This window comes from Mauremys reevesii, linkage group 11 (genome assembly GCF_016161935.1).
Source record: "Mauremys reevesii isolate NIE-2019 linkage group 11, ASM1616193v1, whole genome shotgun sequence".
Classification (NCBI taxonomy): domain Eukaryota; kingdom Metazoa; phylum Chordata; order Testudines; family Geoemydidae; genus Mauremys; species Mauremys reevesii.
Genome location: NC_052633.1, coordinates 4,535,945 through 4,552,734, shown reverse-complemented (window position 1 = coordinate 4,552,734; position 16,790 = coordinate 4,535,945). Strand labels below are relative to the sequence as shown.

Sequence of the window (16,790 nt, the reverse complement as noted above, 5' to 3'; positions counted from 1 at the left end):
TCGCTCCTTTATTCCCTCCCACCGTCGCTCATTGGATCGTCTCAAGGAGCCTGCCTACCCAGTAGTCAGAGTATGCAAACATGAGACAGGACTCAAGAGTCAGCTGGGTCAGGATATCACTGGTCAGAGGCAGGGGTCTGGAGATCAGAACCACCAGTCAAATGCCAGGCATCAAGCTGGGTCAGGATGCCAGGAAAATGAGCTGGGGGTGGGAAGCAGCAAGAATGGGTAGCAGACAGCACAAGGCACACAGTCCAGAACAGGGCGCAGCCCAGTTGTCAGGCAACTTCCTGTTCCTGCTGTTCTGGGACTCGGCCAGTCGGACCTCAGGGGGCTGGAGTCTCCAGGTATCTTGGGCCATCCTTGCTGGGGTTAAAAGGACTCTGCCACACAGCAGGACCGTTCCCCGGCTTACATAATTGGCGTCACAAACAGGATCCTATCCATAGGGTCCACCCCACTGGTTTACTGGTTGAGTTCTGGTAGCACTGTCCAGGCCTGGTGGACCAGGAAGGAACTGACCCATGCACAGCACATGGTTTGTACATCTAACAGCAGTTAATAGACTGGCAATCCCAGTGGTGGGATGCCTCAAAGCAGACATAGACTACATGAGCCAGACACTGCCAGGAAAATGCAAGTTCATCCTGAAAGACAAAGCCTCTGAAGGGAGCCATATAGGAGAAGGAGTCCCAGGCATTCTAGGGATGAACATCATTAGTGAACTGAAAGAGCTACTGGTACCAGGAGAAGGAATCAGGAGGACGACCCGTCATGGGCACTCTAAGAAGAATGCTGTGCTGATTAGTACTGGCTCGAGCGGAGAGGCAGAGCTGTTCCCTGGACCCCACGGGGCAGATTGGAAATGTTGGTCCCTTACTAAAACTCAGTGGGTTTTTTGGTTGGCTGACTCCCAGTGCCAAAAGAAAGGGGAAGGGCTGATGGGACATCAGGACCCTGAGACTGACAGTCCCCGGGGGCAAAGGGGAGAGGCCAGTGCTCCAGGTCAGCCTGATTGACAGGGTGGGCAGGCCAATGAGTGATTCATGAGGCCAGGAGTGTCCCATCCTCCATGTGAGCTGGAATTGCCTGGGTCAGACAGAGTGGGGCCAAGCTAAGGAGAGAGCAGGGCCGGGCCCGAGCTGAGCTGGGGAGCAGAGTTGTGCCAGCCAGAGAGAACAACCAGAGAAGCAGCCCAGGGAGCAGGTCAGTGCTGGGAGCAGAGACACAGAAGCAGTCCAGAGAGCAGACCTGTGCTGGGAGGAGAGCTGTGTGTGTGCAGCAACCGGAGGCAGAGGGGCCAGAAAAGCAGCCCCGGGAGAGGGGGCGGGGGTCTGGAGGCAGAGCAGCAGCATCAGGCAGGCTGTGGCTGGAGCTGGAGCTGAGGCAGAGTGGAGCAGGAGCTGGAGAAGTCTGGAGCCAGGAGCAGCTGGGCAGAGCAAGGGGGACCCTGGGCAGCGGGTCCAGTGCTGAGAGACATCCCCAGCCAAGAGGCCTTGCAGGCCAGACTTGGAGGGGGATCGTAAGCCCAAGAGGGGGGGCTGATGCTGGGAAGAAGGGTCCTGCCACCTAGAGCCTGAGGGCATGTGGCCACCACCAGAGCAAATGTCCGACCTGCAGCATCCCTGCAGCACAGCCAGGGCCTGGGCAGGGGCCTGGGACATGTGAGGAACAGACTGTGAACTGCCCTGACATCCCAGAGACGCTAGTTGTGATGTCCCCGTGCCACAGAACGGGGTGACGGGTTTTTCTTTAACTTTCCCCATGTTTTCCTTATTTTTTAAAAATTGGTTGCTGTTTAATAAATTGTACTTGCTTTGAACTGTATGTAATGATCAGTGGGCCAGGGAAGCACCCAGTGCAGAGAGAGCACTGGAGTGGGGACACCCTGGCCCCTGCCCTAAGTGACCACAACAAGGTTGCGGGTCGAGCCCTCCAGGAATCCTGAGCCCAGCCTTGTAAGTGTCATGAGGATTCTGCGCCCCAGGAGAGTGGAAGGGGAGCCCTCGAGGGCAGGCAGGCAGGCCTCTGGGTAAAGGAAGTGGGAGCAAGGACTCAGATCCTTTCACTAGCCCATGTCACCAGGGTAATGTATAAGCCAGGAAAGTTCCCCACAATAATGGGACCATTCCCCCGCTTACACTAGCAATGATTGTGGGGCAAGTCTCTGGCCTGCGCTGTACAGGAGGTCCGACTAGATCCGGGGTGGGCAAACTGCGGCCCACAGGCCAGATCCAGCCTGCGAGCTCCTGCTGGGCAGCAGGATCTGGGGCTTGCCCTGCTCCGGCGCTCAAGCCAGGGCGCTGGGTCGGGAACGCACCACACAGCTCAGCCCCACTGCGGCCAGGGGGCAGGGTTGGGGGCCACAGCACGTGGCTCCCGGAAGCTATGGAATGGCCCTGCTCTGGCTCCCATGTGCTCCAATGGCCCCCTCCGGCGCTCCGTAGGAGCCGGAGAAGGGACATGCCACTGCTTCTGGAAGCCGCTTGAGGTAAGCGCTGCTCGGATCCTGCAACCATGGGCCTCTCCCCATGCCCCAACCCCCTGATCCCTGTCCCACTCTCCAACCCCTCGATCCCAGACCCAGCACCCTCCTGCACCCCAAACCTCTCATCCCCAGCCCCACCTCAGAGCCCGCACCCGCAGCCGGAACCTGCATCCCTTTCCGCACCCCTGCCTCAGCCCTGATCCCCCTCCCATCCTCTGAATCCCTCTGTCCCAGCCCAGAGCACCCTCCTACACCCCAAACTCCTCATCCTCTGCCCCACCCCAGAGTCTGCACCCCCAACCAGAGCCCTGATCCCCCCGTACCCCAACCCCAATTCCGTGAGCATTCATGGCCCGCCATACAATTTCTATTCCCCGATGTGGCCCTCAGGCCAAAAAGTTTGCCCACCCCTGAACTGGATGGTCACAATGGTCCCTTCTGGCCATGGAATTGATGACTGAACCTATGAATCTCAGCACCCTCTTTCCAGGCCCCAGCAACACAGCGCTGGTGTCTCTCCCCAAAAGCTGAGGGCTCTTCCCGAGGAAACAAAATACTGGACCCTGTTAATGCTGACTCCTCTGCAGAAGATAAAACACATATCTGTAAACGGCCCAGAATTCCACTCCTGCCCCACTTATCTATGGGGTAAGCCTTATTTAGACCAATGGGATTGCTCACATGAGTAAAGACTACTCATGTGAGACAGGGATCAGGGCTGACTGCACTAGTTATCCTAGAGCAAACACACTAATCGTTAAATGTTACCTAATCCCGGCTAAATCTTTAACAGGCCTCAGGCCAGAGGCGGATTTACCATGAAACAAACAGTGTGGTGGTACGGGCCCCCAATGACAGTGGGGATGTCCTCCCGAAATGCAGGACAAATCTCATCTGACAATCTGCCCCCGAGTCCCTGCCAGCACTGCCTCCCTCCCTCTGCGCCATGCCAATCCCGGAATTGGCCAGCATGTCCCTGCAGTCCTTGGTGGGGGGTGTCTGCACATTGCCCCCACCCCGAGCGCTGACTCCACAGCTCCCATTGGCCTGCACCCCACAAAGGGTCACAGGAAGAGAGAGGGACACACACACACACACAGGGTCACAGGGGGCAAGAGGGACACAAACACCCAAAGCATCACAGGGAGTGAGAGGGACACAGACACGCAGGGTCACAGGGAGCGAGAGGGACACACACTCGCAGGGTCACAGGGAGCGAGAGGGACACACACATGCAGGGAACGTCTGCGCCTCTTCCAGCAGGTGCCGCTGCTCCACACCGGAGCCATTCTGGCTGGAGCCCGCCGGGGGGATCCAGGCAGTCCTCTCACCAGGGCTGATTGAAACCGCCTCAGCCATCGCCGTGGTAACAGAGCCATGCCAGGGGGAACCAAGGCCACGTCTCCCTGCGAGTTGGACTGTTTTGCTCATGGAGGCTTTGGCAGGGCCACGACCAGCTGATTAGACCCAAGTCCCGCTGGGGGGTGACGTGGGGTCAGATTGTCAGCCCCTCCCCACTTCTCCATGGGGGACATTGGGCAGGGGCCCTATTCCCACGGCTGGGGGTGCATTTAGGGTTTGGTTGCACCCAGGGCATTGCCAGGGCTGTTACCTGAGTGAGAAACAGAGCAGCAGGCTCGGTCCCTTCCTCCTGGCCCTGGGGACCAGCAGCAGAGATACAGCCGGACCTGGCCAGTGACCGCGGAGCCTGGGCTGCTGCCCTCGTAGAGTGACCTGTTACCTCAAGGGGAATAAAGCAACGCTTCAAAGGAAAACGTTAGAAATGGTAGGGGAGAAATAGGAAAGGAAAGCCCCTTTTCTCAGAAGATACAAACTCGACTCCCTCCTGTCTCTATCACCAGTGGATTTAGCCTCCCTCCTTGTGAGGTGTAAATAAAATAAAGAGGAGACAAGGTGGTTTGGCACAAACAAAGGTCAGTGTAGTCAGGGTAAAGGCACAGAAACCTGGGGGAATAGGGGAAAATGCAAACACGGTTAATACAATGAAACAGCGACTGGCTTTGGGAGCTTAATGCTCAGGCCCATAAACCCTCCCTTGGAAACTGGAAAACACTAAATGATGCCCCAGCACAGAACCCTTTTCCCACTGTGCAGGTGCAGTGGATCCCACGGGCCAGCGCAATGCCCAGGACCTTCCACTCTCCGGCTGGTTGAGAGCCGTTGAGGAGGAGCACTGGGGAGTCCAGACGACGGGTGGGTTTCGTCGCTGGCCGGGAGGCCCTGTGGGAGGCTGGACACCAGGAATGCAGGACGGCAGGAATGGTGGTGACAGGCCTCCTGTTCCTCAGTCTCACGGCGGGACCGAGGGGGTTCATCACTCTCCGGCTCGGGAGCACTGGGAAGACCCGACCGTGGATGGGCCGTCGCTGGGGGGGACGGCCCCGCGCAGGCCCTGAACACGTCCTTATATCACTTTTGTAGCAGGAAAAGTTCTGAGGAGATGGAACGCTGAGGGCTGGTTTTGGCGGGAAAAACCGGTTTGGACTGGTTTGAGCCTGTGTCCCGATGGTAAACAAGTCCCCTCTCAGAGATGGAGTCCAGGGGTCAATAGTTCATATGCTCCATATTGGATCTTATTTTAAAGCCAGTGATTTACTTCATAAACACCTTATTAAACAACTAATTCAACATATTAAACAGTTTATACTTCTTACACCTAACAGACCCACGTCGGGGGTAGCTCGCCCTGCGCAGCCTCACCTGACTCTTCAGGCGAGGGTTTGCGTCTGAATTCTCCACCCAGCCGCCCTTGGCTGTGAGCCCCTCCTCCTCCAGCACGGGGGAGACAGAGCAGCCGGCTGCTCAAGCTGTTACACCCCAGCTGGGCCAGAGGCACCTGTCTCGTGGCAGTCTGGGAGCCCCTCTGGGAGATGAGCCTAGGGAGTGCCAGGGCCAGCTCCCACCTCACGAACTCACCCCTTCGCTCTGCTCTAGAGGCTAAGCTCTGCACGGTGGGGACTGCTGCTTCCCTTGTGTCCATACAGCTCCTAGCACGGCACAGTCCCCAGGCTGGACCCAGGCCGCCAGAGAGGGCTCCTGAGCGGGGGCCACAGTGCTGTACTCACTGAACCATCTTGCTCAGACACCAGGGCAGCCTAGGGTACGGTGACCAGATGTCCCAATTTTATAGAGACAGTCCCGATTGTTGGCTGTTTTTCTTATATAGGCTCCTACTACCCCCAACTCCCGTCCTGATTTTTCACATTTGCTGTCTTGTAACCCTAGCCTAGGGGCACGTGACACATCTGGAGACAGACTATAAATAAGGGATCAGCTTTTCTCACAAGCCTCATGATTTGGGGGGGCCAATCTCATGGGGGCTTAGGGGGGCAGGGGAACGACTCATGATTTTAGATGGTTCAGGGTTGGCAGCCTTTCGGAGGAGGGTAGCGTGGTCAGTGCCCAAACGCTGTTCAGCTAGCAGAGTGGGGAGGGGAAATCCCTGTCTCTCCTCCCCCCAGAGCACACTCCCCACAGTCAGAGACTCATTGGACTGGAGGGACTTCGAGAGGCTAGTCCAGTCCCCTGCACTCAGGGCAGGACTATATTATCCAGACCATCCCTGACAGGTGTTTGTCCAACCTGCTCTTAAACATCCCCGATGACAGATTCCAAAACCTCCCTGGCAATTAATTCCAGTCCTTTACCACCCTGGCGGTTAGGAAGTATTCAAGGGATATCGAGCAACGGGATGAGATCGTTCATGCTGCCTGACACCGCTGAGGGTGGGAGCACAGGCCCATACTCAGAGCAAAGGAATGGCTCACAGCGTGATCCCACACCTCGTACCAGCTACTACATCGGACAGGGGCTCTCCCAGGGCCAGAGGTGACCAGCACAGGCAGTCAGCACAGCCATGCAATTAGTATGTTCATCAGGCAGCTGAACGTGATTTCACACACCTCTGCTGCCCCAAGGTGAAAAGTATGCCAAAACTACCTGTGCTCAGCCGAACCCCTGGCAGCCCATGCCTGCGGGAGCTTCTCCTCCGTGGGTCTCAAGGACAGAGCGAGCAGCCTGCCTCCCGGCCCGACGCACAGGTTAGCCACCACCCCACTCCCTTGGGGGATAGTTAGGTGGGAGACGGCCTGACCAACAGAACCTGCAGCGTGGCCTAGTGGACAGTGGAAAGTGCACTGCCAGGGACTCTGGCAACCTGGGTTCTGGTCCCAGCTGGCCCATGGAATGACCTAGGGCAAGTCATGTGGCCTCAGTTTCCCCAGCTGTACAGCACAGATAGTAACACTGCCCTCCTCTGTAAAGCATTTTGAGAATGACTGAAGAACACAGTAGTATAGTATTTGGCCATAGGTGGGAGAGGGGGGATTTGCAGAGTATCAATGTGAACAAGGTACCTGCCTTTTCCCTGGGAGACACGCTCCACCCCTGTGCCTGATAGCAGCTCAGAGGGCACGTGGCAGGTGCAGCGTGTGTGCACAAGGCTGTGCCAGGCTAGTTATACAGAGCTCCAGCAGACAGCCCTGCAGCACATCCAGAGGAGGCAGCTCCCACCACCAAGTGACATTGCCGCAGGCAACGTGGCAGAAATCTAGAGCACCCCAGGGAGGGAGAAGGAAGCCCCCTTTGCTGAGTATCGCAGCTGATAGGCCGGAGCTGGGGAGGGGCGACTCCCAAGGGGACAGCAACACTATGAGCTGGAGGAGACATACCAGAGCTGGGACACTACAGCCGTGTGAGCAGTGGAAAGGGCAGGCACCCTGGATACATACCTATGGTTTCAGCACAATTGTACTCAGAGCACCCAGCCCCTCCCGCTGCTTACACTGTGTCAGATATGCTCTGCCTGTAGTGCAGGGGTTTCTACACTGTGGGCCACAGAACTACTCCCTGCCTGCACATAGGCCCTAGTTACTCCCCTGCCTGCACCCGGAGATGGCTGAAAATTGAAGATGAGATCAGGTTGAGTCTTGCTAACATATGTTCCCAGATGGAACAAAAGTGCAAGGAGAAGCAGGCACATCTGTGCCATTAGAAAGATTCCTGGACTGGATGTTATTTTATATTTTTATTTACAATATTTGACCTACTTAGTAGAATGCTGGGCTGGGTCTTTACTTACACACCATAAACATTCAGATTTTACACTAAAAAAAATAGAAAACACAATATCATGTGCTAAGTTGGCCAACTATTTTGTTTTAAAAATCAAAAAAACACATTGTCTTTTTATCCAACTGTTGTATTACCATTGTTGCTTATTGTTCAGTTGTATACCAACTTGTGTTTTTCTTTTGCTCTCCACATTTTTTAAAGCGTAGCTTTACTAAAACTGTTTGGTTTCAAAGACCTGGAGGCATTTCTCTGAGTGACTGCTGCTAGGGATTTCTATTATTACAACTGTTTAGCTCACCAGGAAAAGGAACCAAGTACATCGTTTCTAGTGCTATAGTGTAGATGGATGTAGTAATTAAAATTAATCAGTCTCCTCAAGAAGTGTTACTAGTGGGCGGCAGCGCCCATGGCAGCCGCACATGTGGGCATCAGGGAAACAGGTTTGGGAACCCCCGGGTTAGTGCCGTAACTCTATCTCAGCAAGCATTGGCGTGTCTCCTCCAGCTTGAAGTGCAGACACCTGCTCAAAATCATATGGTTAGGCCCCACCCCCCAGCAGCCTGTCCTGTGCGGCAGCGTTCACCTGCAGACACACAGCCTTTTACACAATGGATCCGGGAAGAGGGGTCCATTCAAGCCAAGCCCGTTCAAGTACATTCAAGTACAGCACGTTTGACTGTAAGCCAGCCAGTGCTCACACACTCGCTGCCCCCTCCAAGCCCACATGTAGGCCCGGAGCTAGAATCAATGTGCAGAGTCCTCATGGACCACGACAAAGCACCAGGGCCTGCTGGCCTCCCGTAAAGAGCCTTGTAGCCAAGCAAATCCAGCTTGGGTGTCACTGAGGCTGCAGGCCTGCCATGGGGCATGGGCAGGGCCCAGGCTCAGGCAGAGGGGGACCCTGACAGAACCCCATTCCGCTTCCCTCCAGCCAGGATCTCCTCTTCGCTGTGCAAGGACCTGGGCTGCAGCTTGCCAGCAAGGGCGCTGCCGGGGTGCAGGCGTGCAAAGCGCCCCAGGGCCCAGATGGGGAAGACGTTGCGGTAGGAGGTGTAGCTGATTGCACAGGACTTGTTGAACACTCCAGAGATGTTCTCCTGCGAGGGGAGAGAGACAGAAAGAGGCAGGATTGGCAGGGTGCTCGTGAGCAAGGGGTGCTCTGGCAGGTGGTCCCACAAGCCCTTTGCACTCTCAGGTCTGTTGCGGGTACTGTGCCACGCACACATTATGACTGATACACCCGTGTTTCCCACACACCCCAGCACATGGCTACACTCCCTGCTCACTCCCCCTGAGGCATGACACCGCACACACACACGGCCATTTGTTGTGAGTTCAATCCTTGAGGGGGCCATTTAGGGAAGTGGGGTAAAAATGTGTCTGGGAATTGGCCCTGCTTTGAGCAGGGGGTTGGACTAGATGACCTCCTGAGGTCCCTTCCAACCCTGATAGTCTATGGTTCTATGGCAAGGCTCTCCACCCCGCTCCAGTGGCCCGAAGAGGCCAGGCACTGGGCAACAGTGCCCAAGTGGGGATTGCCCTGCTGGGCATAGAGCCAGCATTAAGAGGCTCTTGCAGCCTCCAGCATGTGGTGTGGTCGTGGCACGGATGGAACGCGCTGCTGGATGGGATTGTGACCAGCCCCATGTAGTAAAACAGTCCTTGGGCTGCTCTCACGTGTGCTGGGGCCGTGGCCAGCAGGCAGCCGGCCTCAGAATCAGGCAGTCAGACCTCCCCACCTCCCAGGGCTTCCCTGCAGCCACCAGCCTGTTGGTGTCACTAGACATAGCTACCAGATAACTCGGGGGGGTGGAAGACCACGAGTGTCAATGAAGCCCCCCTGCTCTGGGTCTACGTGAGCCAAAACAACTCCATCTTGTGAACTTTAACCAACCTAAATGTTAACAGCCTAAAAGCAAAATGTGTAATAGTCAGCTTTTCTAGCAAACAGCTAACAGCTGTAGCTTTGCTCAAACTAGCAAAAGCGGTAGTGATAGGAAGGGGGAAAGTCTACATGCGCCTGGGCCGACAAGGCCAAAGATAAGCATGCGGACGGGAACTTTTCTAACACACTAAAATGTAATGCTTAGAGTAACTGCTGTTGGGAAGGGAGGGGTGAGGGGGAAAACAAAACAAAAGGCTTACACAAACAGCTTAAGATATAAATACTGGGACCCCGCCTGCGTGCGGGTGTGCAGAAGCTGAGATGGCTTTTTCTCCCTTGCACCTTATTTGGGCTCAAATAAACTTGGTTTGCTTCTCCACCCTGGTGTGTTAATTAGTGCGACGCACACCGGGCAACGAACCCCGCTGTTGCCCCCCCTCGGGCCCTTTGGGCCGGCAAAACAAGCCCATCCAATCCCACCCCCTTAACACGCAATGCCTGCATCTCCCTGTACACCTCCAGCCGCTGAACAGCAGCAGTCAGCAGATGAGCCCTGTCCTGTTCCTGGTTCCAGCTGGATCCAGGGCTCCCTGGGAAGGGTCAGGTGGGGTCACACAAAGCCACGCGGCCCGAGCCAAGGGGGAATACCCCCGAGATATATATAGAAGAAGCCTCGTCCTGCCCACAATCCTTGCACCCAGGGTGCCCCACGGGACGGTGAGCTGCTGGGACGCAAAATGGATCCGTGTCCAGGGATTTGACAGGCTACTTCCATGTGCACAAAGCAGCAAACCCCACAATGGCCCCAGAGGGCGAGTGCTGGCAGGGGAAGGCAGGGCACACAGGGTTGGCTTGAGGTGCTCTTTGGTTTGCCAGCGTGAACAGCAGGAAGATGACAGGCAGCTGGTAAAGCAAAGCCCAGGGGCAGCGTGGTGGGGAGAGGAGGGAGGTCAGCCAGAGACCCTGCCTCATCTGGGACGCTCCCACTGCCGAGGGCACCTGCTCCCAGAGCATTTCACTGCTCTGCAGCCTGGGGCTGCTTTGGGTCCTGCATGGCGCCTGGATCCCCAAGTAACCATGACAGCAAAAGCCCCCTCACCTCATGGCCTCGGCCCGAAGCCTGCACTGATCAGAAGCAGGCCCCTCCCAGAGTGTATCCTGGCCCCCCCCCCGCCCAATCTCTCTGTGAGATCTACGGCTCATTACTGCAGCTAGGCATGGACCCACAGGCCCTGAACAGCTCCGGCTGGTTCAACATGCTGCACAGGTCAGCCCAGTACACGCTCCCTGCTCCAGCTCCCCTCTCACAGCGTCCAGGACAAGGGCTCCAGCTCCTGTTCAAACCTTCTCCACCAGGGAGATCGTCCCTTCTCCTGCCACCATGACTTCTCATGACAACTGCATTCCACCAGCTCACCCAGACAGGGAGGCTTTTCAATACAGGAGGCAGAGCTCTCCCTGGAGCTGGACCCAGACTGTGGAACTCACTGCCAGATGACAGAAGAGACCATGGGCCAGAACGAAAGGCAAAGCTCAGCTCTTCCACGGAGCCACCCTCAGCCAGCAATTCCCCCTCACGGACAGCCCCAGCAAAACCCTTTGAACCATCGGCCTGCTTCTCCCGCAGCTGGGGGGATGAGAGGGCGAGTGGCTGGCTGAAATGCCTGCAGTGACAGGGGCTGGACACATTAGAGAGAGCAGTGAGGAGCTGCATACCTGAGGCCAGTCACCATTGGGCAGCTGCTTGTCAATCAAAACCTTGATCCCCTTTTCCAGCACCCCAACGTCCGGGTATCTGCAAAGAGAAGGGGCAGAGGTCAGTGGTGTGACTCCGAATAACATGCTAGCCCCCCACCCCCACCATGTGCAGCCGCAGCCGGAGCTCTCCTCTCTCCCTCCCCGGCACCGCAGCAGGGACAGGAAAGCTCTTCTCCTCCCCCCACTAGCATCCAGCACTCACACTATGGCCACCCCCCACCTCTGTGTCGTTCCCAGGTCGGCAGGGCAGCACCGAAGGCCCCAGACAGCCAAGCAGTTGAGGAGGCGACAGCAGCCACCTCCTGCAGCGCCAAGCACGGCCATGCCAAGGCTGGGGGGCAGCTCTGGGCCGTGCTGCTGCCTTACAGAGCCCGGACGCTCGCTGTGGGGAGCCGGTGGCGTGACGACGGGCACCAAGCGCCAGCCCATGGAGTGGAGCGGTCACTGGCTAACCCCTCAGCACAGGTGCCTCCCAATCGCTGGGGCGTGAGCTCTGGGTTAGCCCAGGCGAGGACACCGCAGAGCACAGCAGGGGGAAGGCATGGTGTGAACGAAGGCTTCCACACCAGCGCCCCGGTGCCGAGGTCCTTGGCAGGGCTCTGAATACAGGTGAAGAAGACGATGTTCTGCGGTGAGAAGCGGCATCTGTTCTCCTACCTGACGGCCATGAGCCCCAGCAGGGCCCAGCAGGTGTTGTGGATCTGGGAGGTGGAGCTCTGCACGTATCTGCGCTGCTCACAGGACTCAAAGTCCTCTCCCCAGCCACCATCCTCCATCTGCTTGGAGACCAGGAACCGGCAGGCCTGGGCCACCTCCCTGCATGCGGCTCTGAAGGGACGAGGCAGAGCAGTGGGAGTCACTGGGGGCAAAGGGACTAAGCCAGGGCAGCCTCACAGGGCTTTGGGGGAAGGGGCTGGTGGAGCAGGTGGGGGCAGCAGACAGTGTGAAGCTGGGGCAGGGAGGCTCTAGCAGGAGCCGGGGGCTCCGAGATGAGACCTGGCCCCGGGGGTGGGAGCAGCAGCCTAGGGCCAGGCCAGCTTCCTCTGGTGAGTGCACAACCTGGCTCTGCACACCAGAGCCCCCAGCTGCGTGCAGCCAGCCAGCTGGAGCCAGGGGACCACGGCTGGGGACAGGGCCCCAAGGGGCTGTGACTCTCAGTCAGCGGGGGACCGGAGGGTACAGCACAGGACAAAGGAGCCCGACCTAATGCCCGGCGGGGAAGGCTGCTCTGGGTTTGAACAAGCTCCTCCCCCAGCAGAGTGATGCGGCACCTCCCGTGCTCCAGGGATGGCGCCAGCCACTCCAGGCCATGCCCTGCAGGCCGTGGGCAGCCAGGGAGCCGCACGCCGGATTCCCACACTCACCCGTTCTGGTAGGTGTGCTCCAGACAGGCGAAGGCCTCCAGTCCGAACCAGGTGCCGTAGGTAAAGCACACGCCCCAGCTCCTGACGAGAGGAGAGAGCCAGCGTCAGGCAGTGCAGAACGCTCTGCGGGTCTAACACCACCGGCCCCCGCTCCACAGACGGGCATGGGAAGTCCCCGCCTCCAAGTACAGACCCTCCCCGCCGCAGACCAGGGCTACGCTGAGCCTTTACTGGAGCTGTCGCACACACACGAGCCAGGAGTCGCATCCCATCCCCCGTCGCTGCGTGTCTGGCTCGTCTCTAGTCCGCAAGCTAAGGGGGTTAGTCACTCACTGTCAGTGCCCAGCGCCACAGGCTCTGGTCTGCAGGGGGCCCTAGACACGACTGTAACAGGCTGGACTGCTGTGGGCTCCCTGAGCCAGCCCCCCACGCCCGCTCCCCGGACACTGGCACACCTGGAGGTAAAGGGGAGAGAGGGTTGCCCAACAGTGCAGGTACCAGCACCTCTCTCCTCACCCCAGACTCCTCCTGCCCCGAGCAGCGTGGAGTTTGCTGCACCAGCGATGCACGTGGCCACTCACCCTTCCCATGAGCCGTCAGCTCTCTGCACCCTGCGGCAGTACTCCAGGCCCTTGCGCAGCGTCTCTCTAGACAAGAGGAGAGGGGGTTCCTTAGTGTGCAGCATCCATCCTCCTGCCAGCCCGACCCAGGGCTCCTTGGGAGCTCAAATCCCCTCGGAGAAGTGGGGGCCCAGCCCCTATTAAAAGAGTCACTCGAGGGCCGTAAGCTGCAAGATGGACTGAGCTTCCACAGCCCCTGTGCAGCTGCCTAACCATGGCCCCTGGGGCTCAGATGGAGACAGGACGTTTGCCGGTGGCCTCCCAGCTGGTCTGCGGGTGAAACACAGCCTGGTCTGTGCCCCCAGTGCCCTGCTTGAGGCCGGATGGCCCTTTGGCCTCACACAGGAAGCGGATGTACTCAGGTGGGCTCTTCTGAAAGGGTAGCTAGGAAAGGAGGGTGCCCCCCACTGCACCAGGGCAGCGCTGCCCCAGGGGCGTGCACCCAACCAGCGGCACCCGCTGGCACAGGAGCTGCCATGTTCGGTTACCGGGTTCGTTCCCGGAGCTGTGTGGGCGGCAGGGTCTGCCCTGCAGGTCAGAGCGTACAGGCGGGGCCTGCGCCAGGTTCATCTCCGCAGGCCCCACTTACTGACCTCCCCAGGGCGCAAGCTCTGGACTGACGGTTCGGCGCTCCCCCTCCCTTACCTGACCTCCCGGGCCCGGTGCTCGGGGAAGGCCTCGTGGAAGTGCTTCAGTGCCTGCACGACGGCCGACGTGCACTCCACGTAGCAGTAGTCTATCATGATGTCACCTGCCCGACAGGAGAAGCAGCAGTGAGCATCCCCATCACACAGGGACTCATGGCCAGCAGGCAGCTCGAGGACAATGCCAGGTGCTGGCAGGGGCCCTACTTCCCTGGTGCACTCCCATCCCAGGAGCTGTGCAGAGCTGCTGTCTCTGGGGAGGGGCACTGGCCGTGTGACTGCACCAAGACACCCCCCCCCGGGCCTGCCATGGGCACCACGCCCAGCAGACCTGGCCCTGCCTCCCCTCGCGGTGCAAGTGACAATAGCTGGAGAGAGGCCCAGCATGCCTGCCCTTACCAAACACCTCCGAGGGGTTCAGGAGCTCCAGCAGCCGGCCCCCCCGCTTGGTTTCGTACGTCGCAAAGCCTCCATCAGGATTCCTCATGCTCAGCAACTGTCCGGACATGGAAGGGAAGAGATTGACAATCCAAATCAGCCTCGTTCACCCCCTGCTACAAATCACCACCACCACCACCCCCTACCCACCTCACAATCCCTCGCCAGAACCCTAGATCCCAAGGCCGGAAGGGCTGGCCTGACCTGCAGAGCACAGGCCAGAGACCTGCCCCAAAGTAACTCTTTTCCAACAACAGCAGTTCTTCTAAAAAACAGCCAATCTTGATTTAAAAATGGCCAGTGATGGCGAATCCACCACGACCTTTGAGGAGTTGTTCCAAATGTTAAATACCCTCTCTCTTTCCAGTCTCAATTTGTCTGGCTTCATCTTCCAGCCATTGGATCATGTTAGCCCTTTCTGTGCTAGACTGAACAGTCCATTATTAAATAATCGTGCGATTAAAAAAGTTTATCGTGTTTAACTGTATGATTAATTGCGCTGTTAAACAATAGAATACCATTTATTTAAATATTTTGATGTCTTCTACATTTTCAAATATATTGATTTCAGTTACAACACAGAATACAAAGTGTATAGTGCTCACTTTATATTAATTTTTTATTACAAATATTTGCACTGTAAAAAACAAAAGAAATAGTATTTTTCAATTCATCTCTTTCTCATGAATGTTGAGCTTACAAATGTAGAATTATGTACAAAAAAACTGCTTTCAAAAATAAAAATGTAAAACTTTAGAGCCTACAAGTCGACTCAGTCCTATTTCTTGTTCAGCCAATCGCTGAGACAAACAAGTTTGGTTACAATTTGCAGGAGATAACGCTGTCCGCTTCTTGTTTACCATGTCACCTGAAAGTGAGAACAAGTGTTTGCATGGCAGTTTTGTAGCCGGCATTGCAAGATATTTACATGCCAGATGCACTAAAGATTCATATGTCCCTTCATGCTTCAACCACCATTCCAGAGGACATGCTTCCATGCTGATGATGGGTTCTGTTCAATAACAATCCAAAGCAGAGCGGACCGACGCATGTTCATTTTCATAATCTGAGTCAGACGCCACCAGCAGAAGGTTGATTTATTTTTTGGTGGGTTGGGTTCTGTAGTTTCCACATAAGAGTGTTGCTCTTTTAAGACTTCTGAAAGCATGCGCCACACCTCGTCCCTCTAAGATTTTGGAAGGCACTTTAGATTCTTAAACCTTGGGTCAAGTGCTGTAGCTATCTTTAGAAATCTCACCCTGGTACCTTCTTTGCGTTTTGTGAAATCTGCAGTGAAAGTGTTCTTAAAATGAACATGTGCTGGGTTGTCATCCAAGACTGCCATAACATGAAATATAGGGCAGAATGCAGGTAAAACACAGAGCAGGAGACATAGAATTCTCCCCCAAAGTGTTCAGTCACAAATTATTTAACACATTTTTTTTAATGAGCATCATCAGCGTGGAAGAATGTCCTCTGGAATGGTGGTCGAAGCATGAAGCGTATCTGGCGTGTAATTACCTTGCAATGCCAGCTAGAAAAGTGCCATGCGAATGCCTGTTCTCACGTTCAGGTGACATTGTAAAATAAGAAGCAGGCAGCATTATCGCCCAAAAATGTAAACAAACTTGTTTCTCTTGGCTGAACAAGAAGTAGGACTGAGTGGACTAGTAGGCTCTAAAGTTTTACATTGCTCTCAAAATCAAAACAGCTTTGTAACAAAAAAAATCTACATTTGTAAGTTGCACCTTCATGATAAAGAGACTGCAGTACAGTACTTGTATGAGATTAAAACTGCAATTTTTTTTAAATCACAATTAATTTTTTTTAGTTAATCGCGTGGATCAATCACAGTTAACTGACAGCCCTAATACAAATAATAAACAGCAAGGCCCAGGAAACTGATCCCTGCGACACACCTCTAGAAACACACCACTTGGTGCCGATCCCCTCTTTACATTACATTTGGAAACCCATCAGTTAGCCAGCTTTTAATCCATTTAATGTTTGCCAGGTTAATTTTGTATCACCCTAGTTTTTTCACCAAATTTTGTGTGGTACCATGTTAAACATCTTACAAAAGTCTAAGTCTTATATCAACACTATTACCTTTATCAACCAAACTGGACAAAAATTTATTATTTTCCATAAATAATTTTTTGATTATTCTAATTTTAATCTCAATGGTGACTGGCATTAATTACATTACCCTCCTTTAAGTTTTTATTAATGGAGTTCCTTGGCCGCTCCATTATCTTGCCAGGGATTTGATGTCAGACTGTCCGGCCTTGAACATTTTATTTACCCGTTTCAAATACTGGCACAACATTAGTTTTCTTTCAGTCTTCTGGAACGTCCTCAATGTTCCAAGGCTTATGGAAATAATCAACATTTACAGTCCAGTGAGCTTCTCAGCCAGCTCTTTTAAAACTCTTGGATTCAAGTTATCTGGACCTGCTGATTTTTAAATGTCTAACTTTAGTTGCTGCTGTTTAACAC

The 16,790-nt window shown here is 55.4% G+C and overlaps 2 protein-coding genes across 6 annotated transcripts in view; both read right to left on the bottom strand.

Annotated features, from left to right (window-relative positions):
- Nucleotides 1–4,846, bottom strand: part of FTCD (formimidoyltransferase cyclodeaminase) — a 41,371-nt gene extending 36,525 nt beyond the window's left edge. For 3 of the 5 annotated variants that reach the window (XM_039495533.1, XM_039495527.1, XM_039495530.1), the window contains exon 1: nucleotides 4,101–4,846. The gene's annotated coding sequence lies outside the window, so the exon portion shown is untranslated. Of the gene's footprint in view, nucleotides 1–2,896; nucleotides 3,070–3,720; nucleotides 3,848–4,100 lie in introns of those variants that run through there. The other 2 variants (XM_039495531.1, XM_039495528.1) reach the window with 2 other exon arrangements.
- Nucleotides 4,847–5,034: 188 nt separating this feature from the next.
- The window catches only part of LOC120374980 (lanosterol synthase-like), a 32,358-nt gene continuing 20,602 nt past the window's right edge, over nucleotides 5,035–16,790 (bottom strand). Inside the window, exons 16-22 of the mRNA XM_039495460.1 lie at nucleotides 14,253–14,349; nucleotides 13,855–13,960; nucleotides 13,171–13,236; nucleotides 12,590–12,670; nucleotides 11,883–12,053; nucleotides 11,184–11,262; nucleotides 5,035–8,679 (exon numbers count right to left, since the gene is read on the bottom strand). Coding sequence (XP_039351394.1) covers nucleotides 8,467–8,679; nucleotides 11,184–11,262; nucleotides 11,883–12,053; nucleotides 12,590–12,670; nucleotides 13,171–13,236; nucleotides 13,855–13,960; nucleotides 14,253–14,349 — 813 coding nt within the window. The 3' untranslated portion in view covers nucleotides 5,035–8,466. The remainder of the gene's footprint in view (nucleotides 8,680–11,183; nucleotides 11,263–11,882; nucleotides 12,054–12,589; nucleotides 12,671–13,170; nucleotides 13,237–13,854; nucleotides 13,961–14,252; nucleotides 14,350–16,790) is intronic.